The sequence below is a fragment of the Sminthopsis crassicaudata genome, chromosome 1 (genome assembly GCF_048593235.1).
Source record: "Sminthopsis crassicaudata isolate SCR6 chromosome 1, ASM4859323v1, whole genome shotgun sequence".
Taxonomy (NCBI): domain Eukaryota; kingdom Metazoa; phylum Chordata; class Mammalia; order Dasyuromorphia; family Dasyuridae; genus Sminthopsis; species Sminthopsis crassicaudata.
The window spans coordinates 691,301,192-691,313,934 of NC_133617.1; the positions used below are offsets into that span (position 1 = coordinate 691,301,192).

The 12,743-nt window shown below is 42.3% G+C and overlaps 1 protein-coding gene across 1 annotated transcript in view; it reads right to left on the reverse strand.

The window, feature by feature from the left end:
* Nucleotides 1-3,976: 3,976 nt before the first annotated feature.
* VOPP1 (VOPP1 WW domain binding protein) overlaps nt 3,977-12,743 on the reverse strand; it is a 160,130-nt gene continuing 151,363 nt past the window's right edge. Inside the window, exon 5 of the mRNA XM_074283624.1 lies at nt 3,977-5,060. Coding sequence (XP_074139725.1) covers nt 4,879-5,060 — 182 coding nt within the window. The 3' untranslated portion in view covers nt 3,977-4,878. The remainder of the gene's footprint in view (nt 5,061-12,743) is intronic.

The following is a 12,743-nucleotide window of genomic DNA, read 5'->3' on the forward strand; positions in this document are numbered from 1 at the left end:
ATCTTATGCTTTTTTTTTTTTCCTGGCAGATATTGAGCTCTTAATAAATGCTTGTTAATTTTAAATTGCTTTTCTCAGGGTTCAGGCCAATTAATGAAGCTAAATATGATCCCCCCTTTAAACAAATGTTATCTCTACAATCCCTTTCAGCTCTATGATCCATACCATTTTATGCCTATTTGTGCTCAATAATCTGACTTGAAGTCTTCATTAACAGTAATCAGTTAAGATGACACCCTACAGAATCTTTAGGATCAAATATAAACTCCTTTATTTGGCATTTAGTGTTCTTCTCACCCTTCCTTTTAATCTTCCTCAACATTTTGCCCCTCTACTTTATGAGCGAGCCACAGTGGCCATTCATACCCAACACTTACCTTCCTCCCTTTACAATGGTAGTTTCCCATTGCTGGACCATTCTCCTCCTCGCCTCCCCTTGTTAGAATCTATTTTCTTCAAAGCATGAAGCCTTCCCTGATTGCCTCCTCCCCCAGCTGAGTGCCTGCTCTCTTCAAATCACCTTCTACTCCATCCATACCTGTATGTTGTCTCCCTTGACAAAATGTAAGCTCGATGAGGGCAGCCACTGTTTGATTTTTGTCTCATAAATGTTGAGAAAAATGGCAAAGGACATCAGAGGACACTCAATTTCTTCTCTCATTCTACGGAGGAATAAACTAGGGTCCACAAAGTGTCTCAGTGGGGATCAGAGAGTCTGTCAGTGGCGGAGCTCAGGGCCCTAAGGCCCAGTCTGTGACCCCATTCTGTCTATGTATCAGAGATGATTCTAAGCAAAAACTTTTGGTTTGGGTGACAGGTTGCAGGTCTGACTTCAGGCCTGTTTAGAGAGAAGACTCAGTAAGAGCTGAGTCCATATCTAACCCCTAGCTGTTGGGTTGTTTTTTTGTTTTTTTTTTTCATTCAATGTGTATTTATTAATATTTCAGAGGTCCCTACAAGACTGAGCAAAAAAGCGTTCAATGAAGATCAGGAGAGTCAAGAATTCGCAATATAAGACCCTCTGAGTTACAGCCTCAGAGGCCTGAGAAAAGGACCTAGAAGCTTCCTCATCACTACTCACTCTAGTGAGTTCTTCCCGCCTCAAGTCTTTCTTCTCTCCTATGTCATCCTGCCAAAGAAGTATTCCTACTGCATTTTTCTACAACGGAAAGATCAATGACTGAAATAGGAAGTTCCAATCTTGGTTTTGCCAGGGTTGGTGATGGAAGCCTGTAATCCTACATACTGGAAAGATTTATAATAATGGACTTATAAGACTCCTTAAGTAAGGGAGTTTTGGGAGAAGGTCACAAGGTTGCCAGAAGGTTGAGCCAGTCCAGATTGGAAGTGGAGCTGGCCAAAGCTTCTATGCTCATCATTAATGATCTCAAGCCTTTGAGTAAATTATGAATTTTCAATCTGGATGATTAAGTACACCGTTTCCCCTACCACCTCTCCCAGAACTCCTCTCATCTCCCACGGTATCTACAGAACCTTGGGAGCAAATCACCTATTAGTTGGTTCTCAGATCCTTTCTTAAATGGAGTATTAGATTAGATGCCCTCCAAATCTATTCAAGCTCCAAGGATATGATCTGCCACCCAAGGATAGCCTATGTAATTCACCGGTCAGACAATGTCCTTCAGCTGAGGAAATCAACAGTAGGCAAGGCAAAGCTCAAGGCTACTGCGCTGTGACTGGGCAATCCATCTCTGGAATGCACAACCTTCACACCTTTACCTCATAGAATTCTCCAAGACTACTACCTTCTCTGCTTGGCCATTCCGGATCTCCCCTAGAAAGAAAAGTATCCTCTCTGACCTCAGAAATCCCCACATCACTTTATCTGTCTCCTTTCCTTGTATTATACTATTTTTATACATGTCATGTTCCCTCCAATAGAACATAAGCTCCTCGAGAGCAACTTTTTGACTTTGAATCTCCCATTCCTAGCACACAACAGGTATTTAATAAATGTGGAACCAAACTCCCCAAAACAACTGAGGCACACAACCAAATTGATTTTTATTTTGCATACATAGGAAACAAGACCCTATCAAAAGGTACTTTATTTATTTAATTTCTTTTTTTTTTTTTTTTTTTGCTAAAAATAGAAAGAAAAAAAAAGGAACAGAAATCATCAAAAGTTTTGCAGAGAAAAAGCATGCACAAAACGTGTAAGGGGACTTTGGGTTCTTCTGACTCACTAAGTAGGGACTAAGTAGAGACCACTGTTAAAAGATGAAAAGGTGGGTAGAATCCACCAACATTAACAGAGGAAACAAGAATTGCAGGAAAACTTCACCAGAAGTTGAATTTCAAGATACAGTATCAGAATTCACTGTAACTGGGTTCTACCCCATATTTCTGGGAAAACTTTTTTCTTGCAATATAGAATATAGAAAAAATTGTAGATCACCATCCATCTTCGAGTATCTTAAGGCCCTTGCCCCATGTTCTCCCTCCCCCCCAAAGCTTCCCTTATGGTCATATTGGGTTTTGATTACTATTCAGCTGCACTGTGGATCTGGAGTCAACTGATAACATTGCTTCTTTGTTCAAAATGTGTGTATAAATATTAATATGCATATGTCTGTCTATATATGCATTTATGAGTATTTGCACATGTAACCAGGAGAAAAGTAGGCATTTTGCCCGAAGGTTGGTTCCTTAGGCAGGAACCTCATGTAATCCTTTTCTTCATAGACAGGATATCAGTCTGGGGCAGCTTGGCGAGGGTCTGGAAACCTGAAGCAGCTCAAGTTGGCTATGATTTGCAGGACAAATTTCAGCTCCATCCATTGGGGTTTTCTTCTCTTTGTTAGAATGTCTGTGTCAAAATAGAATTCCCTAAAACACTCCAATTCCAAAAGTAGACTTTGCTTTAGATACATATGGGTTCCTTCAAAACACAGTGCTGCATGTAGAATTTCCCATATGTCAGGGGTTCTTAATCTGGGGGAGGGGTGCAATGTAAATTTGGGTGGGAAAATTAGATTTATCATCACTAACTTCTTACTGAAATGTCACTATTAAATTGTGCATTTTTTCCAAAACAATTAGTCTTGAGAAGGGGTCCATGGCATTAAAAAAAAAAAAAAAAAAAACTTTAGAAACTCCTATACTTTAGAAAGATGGATATAGGAAGCTGAATTAATTTTGCTAAAGCACAAAAAAATCGAACCTCAAAAACTTGTTTCAGAAAAGTATTTTGCATGTATAAGGAAAAAATAAATACCTGGTGGATGGGATGGGCAGTCTGGGACTAAGATGAGGTCAACATTTGGGTGGAACTTTCCAAAGCCTAAATAGAGCCATTTGTTTGAGACCTGGACTTGGAGACAGGACCTAGAAAGGTTTATTACCCACAGAGCCACATTTTTGAAGCATATTCTGAGACTGAATTAAATCACATGGGGAGTACCAGGCTTCACGCTGACTTAACTATAGGAGAAAATAAAATCCTTAGGGATTTTGTGCTTTTCAGAACTCCACCTGTAATCTCAGGATTGTCATCTCTTTCCCAGTTAAAACTCCTCTGTTTGAGAGCCTCTGAGCTAAATAAGTGCGATCGCCAAGACTCCCGGGGGTCTCCGAATGGCTGACTGTTCACACTTGGGGCCAGAGCTGTGATGATGGGGTGGTCACAGGCCCCCAGGAAATGTCTGGCCCTCAGTCAGGGTTCACTCAGGATTAGCGGTGACAAGGGAGAGATGGGAGTTTTCTCAAGGAATGTTCCTACCTTGTGGAATTTGATTATTTGCTTTCAAAAGCCATCGAAAGCACGAGGGGACCCCCTTCTTTGCAGAAATGGCAGACTATGAGTGTGGAACTTTTTTCAATGTGGGTTAGTTTTCCTTCTATTCTTTGTTATAAAGGATAGCTCTGGGGGGGGGGGGACGGTTATTGGGAAATGTAGGTGATATAAAAGCAAAAGCTATCGGTAAAAATCGTTTTAAAAAACATCAGGGGGTCGTTTTCTACAATTTCAGAGAATACCCTTTATTAATGTCTGAATGGGGGATCAGTTAGCGGGCGATGGTCGGTTTGTCCCCAAGGGCCAGTCAGAGAACAGCACGCCTCGAGACGGGAGCGTGGGGCTTAGGGAGGGGCTGGGAGCGACGCACGATTAGTCTGAGGGTGTCTCCCTCGCTCCGGAGTCCTGGAAGGGCTTCGAGGCCGGCGGTACCGGCCCACGGAACGGGCTCATTCGCCCAGGCGGGCAGCTGGCTTCCCCAGACATTTCTGCGCCCGGGCCGAGCCCCGCAGGGATTTCTGGAGGACCTGCCTGGGCCGGCTGATTTCCCTCCTGAAGGAGGACTCAGGCCCTGGATCTCCTTCCACTTCTGGAAAGAACGTGGGGGTTAATGCGGGAGATGGGCCTCCTCCTCCTCCTCCTCCCGCTCTCCGCCCCAGGACGGGTCGGAGGCGGAGCCCAGGGGCCCCTTTCTGTCCAGCAGAACAAAGCTCGTCCCGGAAATGCCGGCCCCTCCGCCCCCCCAGGCCCTCCCAGGCCGGGCTGGCTTCCCCTTTAATTGGGGGCTCCCTCCCCCCGGACCGCCGAGTGCGGGGCTCCGACTGACCCCAAACAGCCAGCACACTGGGCCCGGGAAACAGAGAAACAAGAAACAAACAGGAAACACGGACACACACAATGCGACTTTAAGAGAGAGGTCTCCATAAACCCCCGCAAGGGACATTGTGCTTGCTCTGAAGACATCAAAGGGAAACGGGCCCCCAGGCGGCCCGCGGACCACTCCGGGAGACTGACGCGGATGGGACGGGAGCGCACAGGGACGGGAGGCCCCTCCTTCGCTCCCAGGACTCCCGGCTGCCTTCCTCCTACAGCGCCTCGAATCTCCCGAACTCCCATCGCCACTACTTGGAGGACTTCACCACCTGTTCATAGGGAGGCGGCGGGGTATTGCAGTAGGACGGTGGGGGCGGGTACACGGGGGTGCCTTGGGGGGAGTTGGGCTGCACGTGGAAAGCCATCGCCATGGGGTTCATCACTGCTCCTCCGGGGTCCGTGTAATATGGCATGCCGGGCTGCTGGGCTCCTGAAAGAAAAGGGGAGATGATGTGAGCAGGGCACGAGGGAGCGGACCACCGCCTTCTCTCCGCCACTCGCGGGTGGGCGTCCTCGCCCGCCAGGCCGCGGTCTGGAGAGCCGGGCCCTTCAGCTCCCTCCTTGCACTCTGAGCCTGGCCCTTCAACAGCCGCAAACCTCCGGCACTCCCCCTGGAATGCCGGAGAAACTGAGGCAAGGCAGAGATCAGGGCTTTGAATATGTAACAGTGGGGAGTTTGGACTCGCCACAGCCAGCGGGCTGGACAGGGCTCTAGTCTCAAAGCGTCCTGCAACGACTGCAGAGACTCTCACAGGGCTCCCGGGAAACAGGGGCAAGGGGTGAGGGGAATTCCAGGGAAGGACCCGACTTAGTTCCGACAGGTTGGGAGTCAAGAAGATGGCTGAGCAGGAGGCAGGAGTCTGAGGCGGGAGACCAGCAAGCGTTTCAGCTAAACCATCCGGACTGGAATGTGAGAGTGGTCAGAGACCCCTGTTCTCTCAGTCCCGTGGGGCAAGGAGGGGGTTATCACCAGGGAAACGGAGGCAGAACAATTCAGGGAAACCGAGGCACAAGATGCTATTGCCCACGGTAACGTGTTTTTTTAAGACTAAGCTAAAGGAATCATTGTGGGGGGCGGTGGCCCCTTGGTATTCCTTGTTTGAGCTCCAACTTCCTTTGGGACTTGGACTTTGATGTGGTCAAACTAGTTTGGGCTATCTGAGCTGGCCAGGGTTTTACAGCCCCCCCCCCCCCCCATTCTAATCTGCTCAGATAGACCAAATGGCATCAGGATATTCCTTTTTGGGAAGAGACTTCTGTCCCCAAAAGATAACAAGAGAATCATCTTATTTACAGCACTCTCCGGAACCTCCCTACATCACTGCATAAAAGAGAGAACCCAAAAATCTTCTCTTTGCAAAATGGGCCTTGTACCATGCAGACATTTTGCCCACCTTGGCTCTCCGGTGTTTCCATTCTAATCAATAAAGACTATGTTTCCACACAGCATTAAGTAGCAAATTCCTTTGCTGCCGAACCAGCCATTGGTTACTTTGGGGAAGGAAGGAGAGAGAGAAAAGGAACTGACCCATCTCGGTTTAGACCTCAGTTTTACTCCTCATCATCATGAACGGGGAAACTGTAGTCCAGGAAGGTTCAGTAAGACGTGCAGAGTCACGAGTTAATGGCAAAGCTGGGACCAGAACTCAGGGCTCTAGGTTCTTAGTATGGAGCCTTTCCTACCGTACTATCCCTGCTTATTGCACTTTCTCCCCTAGGTGGCTGCCATATTCCAACCCATTCTCATAGTGACATTCTAACCACTATCTTTGAGCAGACTTTATCCTGTGATTGAAGTGCATTCCTCAGTAACTAAAGCCCCACACCCCAACCTTGCTTAGAATATCTTGGTATGTATTTGTATTTTGCATTGCAAGGGGGTCCTTATCAAAATAACCATTATCCAAGTCATCTCACACTCCTCAGAGTTTTATCTTGGTCTGGATCTGTGAAGAAAATTCCTCCCCCAAAACAGACCTAAGGCTGACCCAGGGACAGTAAAGACTAAATGACTGTATTAAATAAGTGTTTGGAATGAACTTGACTGGGGGTTTTCCTGGCTCAGAAGGAAGGGCTGAGTGCTAGAGATAGTTTCTGAAGGAATTCCCTAGTCCTTTGGGAACCTTGGGCTACAAGTGGGCGGTGATTTCATTCTGATCTTAACCTACAAGAAATATGACCTCAGGCTCTCTGATCTCCTTCCACTTCAACTCTTAGGAAACAAAACATGAAAAATATTTGCAAATGAATTGACCATTTTTTCTAAGGGAGTCCTCATTCAAGCATTTTTCCCCCTAAACAAAAATGTCTACCCCCGCCAATCCCTCCCTCCATTACTCCTTCCACTGGCCTGATTATACTTAGACACTTCAAAAGAGAACAATTTGCATATCAAAGAATTAAGAAGAGGCCTTGGGAAAATTGATGAAATCCTGAAATGTATTTTTTCCAAAAATAGTCATCTTTCTAAGTCATATGTAAGGATGTGTGCTGTCATATACTTTTTGCCAGAAAATTATGCCAACTTCCCCTTCAGCCCCTCAATTAACACTTGGTTCAATCTAAGGATTAGAGTACAGTTTCAATTATAACCTTAATTTTACTACATATAAGAAAATAAAATTTTTCCCCATAATTTTTCATTTCACATTTCAAGATAAATTCCCAATTAACTCTTTTTTAAAAAAATTACTATTTGCTATGAAATGTTGGTCCTCATTTTGAGAGAATTCGCTTAAAATTGGCTTTTTTTTCTGGTACCAATTACTTGTATCTAGGGATAACAGGGAACTCCTCCCATCTGTATTTGTGTGTGTGTGTGTGTGTGTGTGTGTGTGTGTGTGTGTGTGTGTGTGTGTGTGTGTGTGTATATATATATATATATATATATATATATATATATATATATAAAATTCCCGAAATAGAATGCAAGTTCTTTGAGGGCAGAGATAGTTTCCTTTAAGTCTTTACACAGAGTCTGGTCCATGATTAATACTCAACCAATGCCTGTTGATTTAAATTTAAAAAGGAAGGCATCTATGTTTCCCTGCCTTCTCCCACACAGTAAACCTATAATTGATTCTTAAGAGCTCTTATCTCCAAGTACAAGTGAGATGATTGGAGGAACTTCAAAACCGCTTATCACTTAACATTCTTTCAAATGATGGAGTTACAAACTCATCTCAATCCTGTAATTAGCGAACTTGTCCAGGGAAGGAGGTAACAAGTTATCCAGATTAGCTTCAGTTTAGAGGGAAAGATATTATCCAATGAACAAATCTTTGGCAAGATTGGAAAGAGCTCAAACTCATGAATAAAAGAACTTGATTAGCTTTTCCTCCCTAGCTAAAAATAAGATTTTTCTCCAAGATGAGGAAAGGAGATGGGGATGGATTTGGGAGATGGTGCTTCCCCTTGCGCAGACATCCCTTGGGCCCAAGGAGGGAAACTAGAACACTCCATCTTTTTATTTTTCACCTCTACAACTCCCCAGAGAGGACATGGTAGTTTCAGAACTGAAAGTGGGTGCTTAACAAATATTGGATTAGCTGCCATCTAGGGGAAGGGGGGAGGGGATTGGAACACAAGGTTTTGCAAGGGTTAATGTTGAAAAATTATCCACACATATGTTTTGAAAATAAAAAGCTTAAAAAAAAAAACCTGAAGATAGAGGAAATAACATTTGTTTTTCCTTCATTCCTCAATGGACAAGATGGTGGAAATATCCCAGGGTTGAACTCAGGAGAAACCTGACTTCTTATTCCAAAGGAGCAAAGACTTTTAGGCCATTTACTCCAACTTTCTCATTTTTTTTTTTAAATGTCTCTGTTGGGGTTGAGTTATTTTTAGTCATGGCCCCACCCCCAGTAGAAAAAAAAATGATGGGATTTGACCTGGGTTTAAATAGCAAACTTCTGTCACTTAATAAAGTCACTTAAGTCCTCTGGACCTCAGTTTCCTCATCTGTGATCTTACATACAGTTGAAACATAATAAATGCTTCTTCAGTGAATCACTGATCATGGACACAGTCACATTTTTTTTGGGGGGGGTGATCATGCTCTTACTGAGGCAAACAGGAAGTTCACCCTTGCGGACAAGCTGTGCCTAAGTTAAGCCCCAGAGAGCTTAAATCTAGCTCTTCATGGAGGAAGGCACTTGTGTATACACTGCATGTTCTCATTTTCTGACATGTTTTCTGCAACGTCTGACACCACAATAATAATGCCGTAGGTGTAAAGAATGCCCACTTTCAAGGAGTGCCAAGCATTAGTTCTGTGGCGGGTCCCTCATTTATTCTAATGCAGTCCCTCTGGGCCAAATGATCTTCCAAAGCAAAGGCATTTCGACAAGGTGTCAGAATGCTCTAGGACTGACATTTCCCTAGCTCTAAATCAGCTTTGGCAGATTGACGAATATCTGCTATGGGTGTGGATTTATACCAGGAATCTTAAGAAATTCAGAGAACATAAGGATGCTGAGAAACAGTTGACAGAGCACTGGCAACAAAGCAGTGGCCCACATGGAAAGGGACCCTAGGGAACTATCCCATAACAAAGCATCATTCGGGGGATTTTGTAGAACTGCTTTGCAGGTTGATCTTCTTGCATTCTTTTTAGGAAAAGAGACTTTCTACTTTCTCATAGTTCTGTAGGAATTGATGGTGGATACCCCCTCTCCTATACAACTGTACCCTGCTTTATAATACAGCATGAGAATTCTCAAGAATATCTGAATTATTTGTCCGCCTGCCTTTTGGATTTCCTTCACAGGCTAATTGTACATTATTTCAAAGTCCGATTCTTTGTACAGCAGAATAACTGTTTGGACATGTATACATATATTGTATTTAACTTATACTTTAACACATTTAACATGTATTGGTCAACCTGCCATCTGGGGGGGGGAGAGGGAGGGGAAAAATTAGAACAAAAGGTGTGGCAATTGTCAATGCTGTAAAATTACCCATGCATACATCTGGTAAATAAAAACTATATATAAAAAAGGATATCTGAATTACACACATCCCTTATTAACAAATGATTCCCCACCCATCCCCTCCAATCCCCTGCCTCTTCCTAGACTTGAAGGTCTCTTCACTCTGTCACTCTCCCTTCCCAACTATATTCCTGCTTGAGACTACCTTTTTTTCTCTTTCTTCTTTCTTCTTCACTACAGCTTAGTCACAGTAAATTTAGACTCTGTTGCTGCTACCACTCATTCAAAAGCCAGAATGTAGCCCAAAACACATACTGCAATCTGCTTAAGACCTAGACTAACTACAGCTCTGTGCTAAAGAACCAGGATAGCTACCAGCAGCTCCCCTGGAAGACCTGTTGCCAGAGACCCTAGGTTGATCCAGAGGCCCCTTTCTCCATATCTGAGTTGTTTGCACTTAATAGGGACATCTGATTGAATTTATGTTGCTAAAAAATAATATATTGGATAACGATGTACAGAATACAGTTAACTTGAGAGAGACAGAGAATTGCAGCATATTGTGAAGATTGAAGAGTTTCCCCTTAAATTTCATGACATGGGAGACTTTTATTTAAACACTGAGTCTCATTCACAGTATTAGGCACTCCCCCTGCCTTTTGACCAGACCTGTGATTCTATTAGTATAGAAAGTTCCAAGTGGAGGAAATCCTTGTGCCAATAGTTGGTAATTTAGTCTTAAAGAAATGCCTACCATATTCACTGAGGGATCAGTTAATCGACTTGTGCAAGACCATTGCATTGCCAGCAAATGTTGGAAAGAGGGATTTGTAGCCAAGACTTCTTGATTTCAAAGCCTGTTCCCACCCTTCTCTCTATACCAAACTGCCTCTTGTTGAGCATGTAATAAGTGTCTGTTCAATTTAAGTGAATCGAATTACTACAGAATTCTCAATTAGCCTTTGATAATAGTTGGAAGATGGATGGAATTAGAATTTAAGTGTTGACAATATGTGAAGTTGAATCAAACAAAACCTTATTATAATGACAATCTACACCATGCTACCAAAATGCTACTTTTCATCTCAACTCTTGTTTAAGACTTAAAGCACATAAGACAGCCAGAATCAGTAATGATCCTTTAGTAATGTAGCCATCAGCATATTCCCTCCCTTAACCTCTCTTGGCCTTATTTGTAAAGCAGAAATTATAATTGCAACTATCTCAAAATTTTGTTGTGAGAATCAAATCAAATAATAGTTGTAAAGTGCTTTGTAAATCTTCATGTGCTATAGAAATGCCAATTATAATTATTATAAATATTGATATTATTATTATTTCAAATGACATTGATTTATCTTTAAGTTGTTTTCTTAGTATCACATCAATTTTAATATTTTCTCAAAAATAAGAAACATTGTAATGTTTTTCTGCTTTCAGAATCAGAAGATATTCCCTCTTTTTTGAAACTCTTGCCTCATCCCCCATGAGTTTTTAACTAAAAAATGTCTAGATTTGAAGGAATGAGAGAACTTCTAGATTCTACCCTCTCATTCATTTTTGGAATTCTCTCCTCTAATTCAGACAAGAATAGTAGTAAAGTTAACATGTTGCAAAGTTAACTGGAATCTAGGTATGCTGTGTATGATATCCCTCTCTACATCTCCTAAATTCCTGGAAAACACCATCTGAGGGAATGACTTCAGGGAGATGATGATGAAATTCCTAGCTACAGATGGAGGTGGTGCTGTTAAATTTAGTAATTTCAAGTTTCAGGTTTGGAACATAAACAACATTTATTTGTTTCAGGAAAAAAAGGATGAGTCAACAGCTATGACCTTAATTCAGGGGTTTCTTTTTTAGCAAGATTGGAGGATTTTGTTAGGAAACAAAGCTACTAAACCTCTACCTAGGGAAGGAGAAAGGAGATTAATATTAACTGAAAAGGAAGGAAAAAAGCCGATTCATATATGTTGTAAAAAAAAAAAAAATAGTAGGCACTAACTTTTCTTCCCATCACTCCCTACAGCAGTGATTATTCCTTTAACATATTCTTTGAGCAGAATAAAATATTTAACTGAGAGAAGCTTCTTTTTGCTTTTTCAAATAAAGGGAAGGAAAGTAGTAAGAGTATGTAAGGATGACATTTTTCTCGGGGCTTTTTGGGAGGTAATTTCCCCCCTCAGAATCCTGAAGGAGACTAAGACAATAAGTTACAAGCTAAAGACAACTAGACAGAAGAGATGGTAGAGGTAAGGCTTTTGCTGCTAGCTAATTGGATGGGCGACCTTGGGCAAATCACTTTCTTGTCACAGAGTGTCTGTTTCTTCATCTGTAGAAGGAAAGTTAGTCAATAAATAAACATTTATTCTGTACCTACTATGTGTCAGATACAAAAAGACAGTTTCTGCCCTCAAGAAACTTACAAATGAATGGGGAAAATAATATAACAAAAAATATTTGAAAGCACTGGACTAAATGAAAACAAAGGTCCCTTCTTTAACATTGTGCTATATTAATTCAGCTACATCATGGGTTAAACTGACTTTTGTGAACTCACTCGCATTTATTATTTGAGAACTCAAAATTCATTTTCCCTGAAGAAGAATCCATCAACATACAAATGAACTCGTTAAGCTGGGAACTGTCTGTACCTTAGTGCTTGCTGTATCGCACTTTTAAACTCCCTCTGGACTGTTAATTTAATTCTACTGAATTCAACATACACTTAGGTGACACCTGCTAAGTGTAAAGAATGGCAGCTAAGTCAGAGAGGGGGATGTGAAGATAAGACCCTGGATGACAATTTGAATGTCCTTCTGTTTACAAGCAAGAACATTCCCATTCCCTAAAGACAGACATTCAAAATCCTATAATTGTTAGAACAATCCTAACCAGATGGATTAAAAAGAGGTTTGGAATAGGGAACCAAGACACCTGGATTCTCTGTCAGCTGTGACCTTAGGGAGACACGTCTCTTCTTTGGGTCTCAGTTTCCTCCTTTGTAAAATGAGGAAGTTGGGCTAGATGATCTCTAAGTTTTCCATCCAGTTTCTTTTCTATGGTTTTATGAATAATGTGAAAACTTACCAAATGATATATGAGATGCAGTTTAGTATAATGGAAAACCAGTGAGGCTGGGGGGCCAAAGAGACATACATGGGCTGCAAATGGGA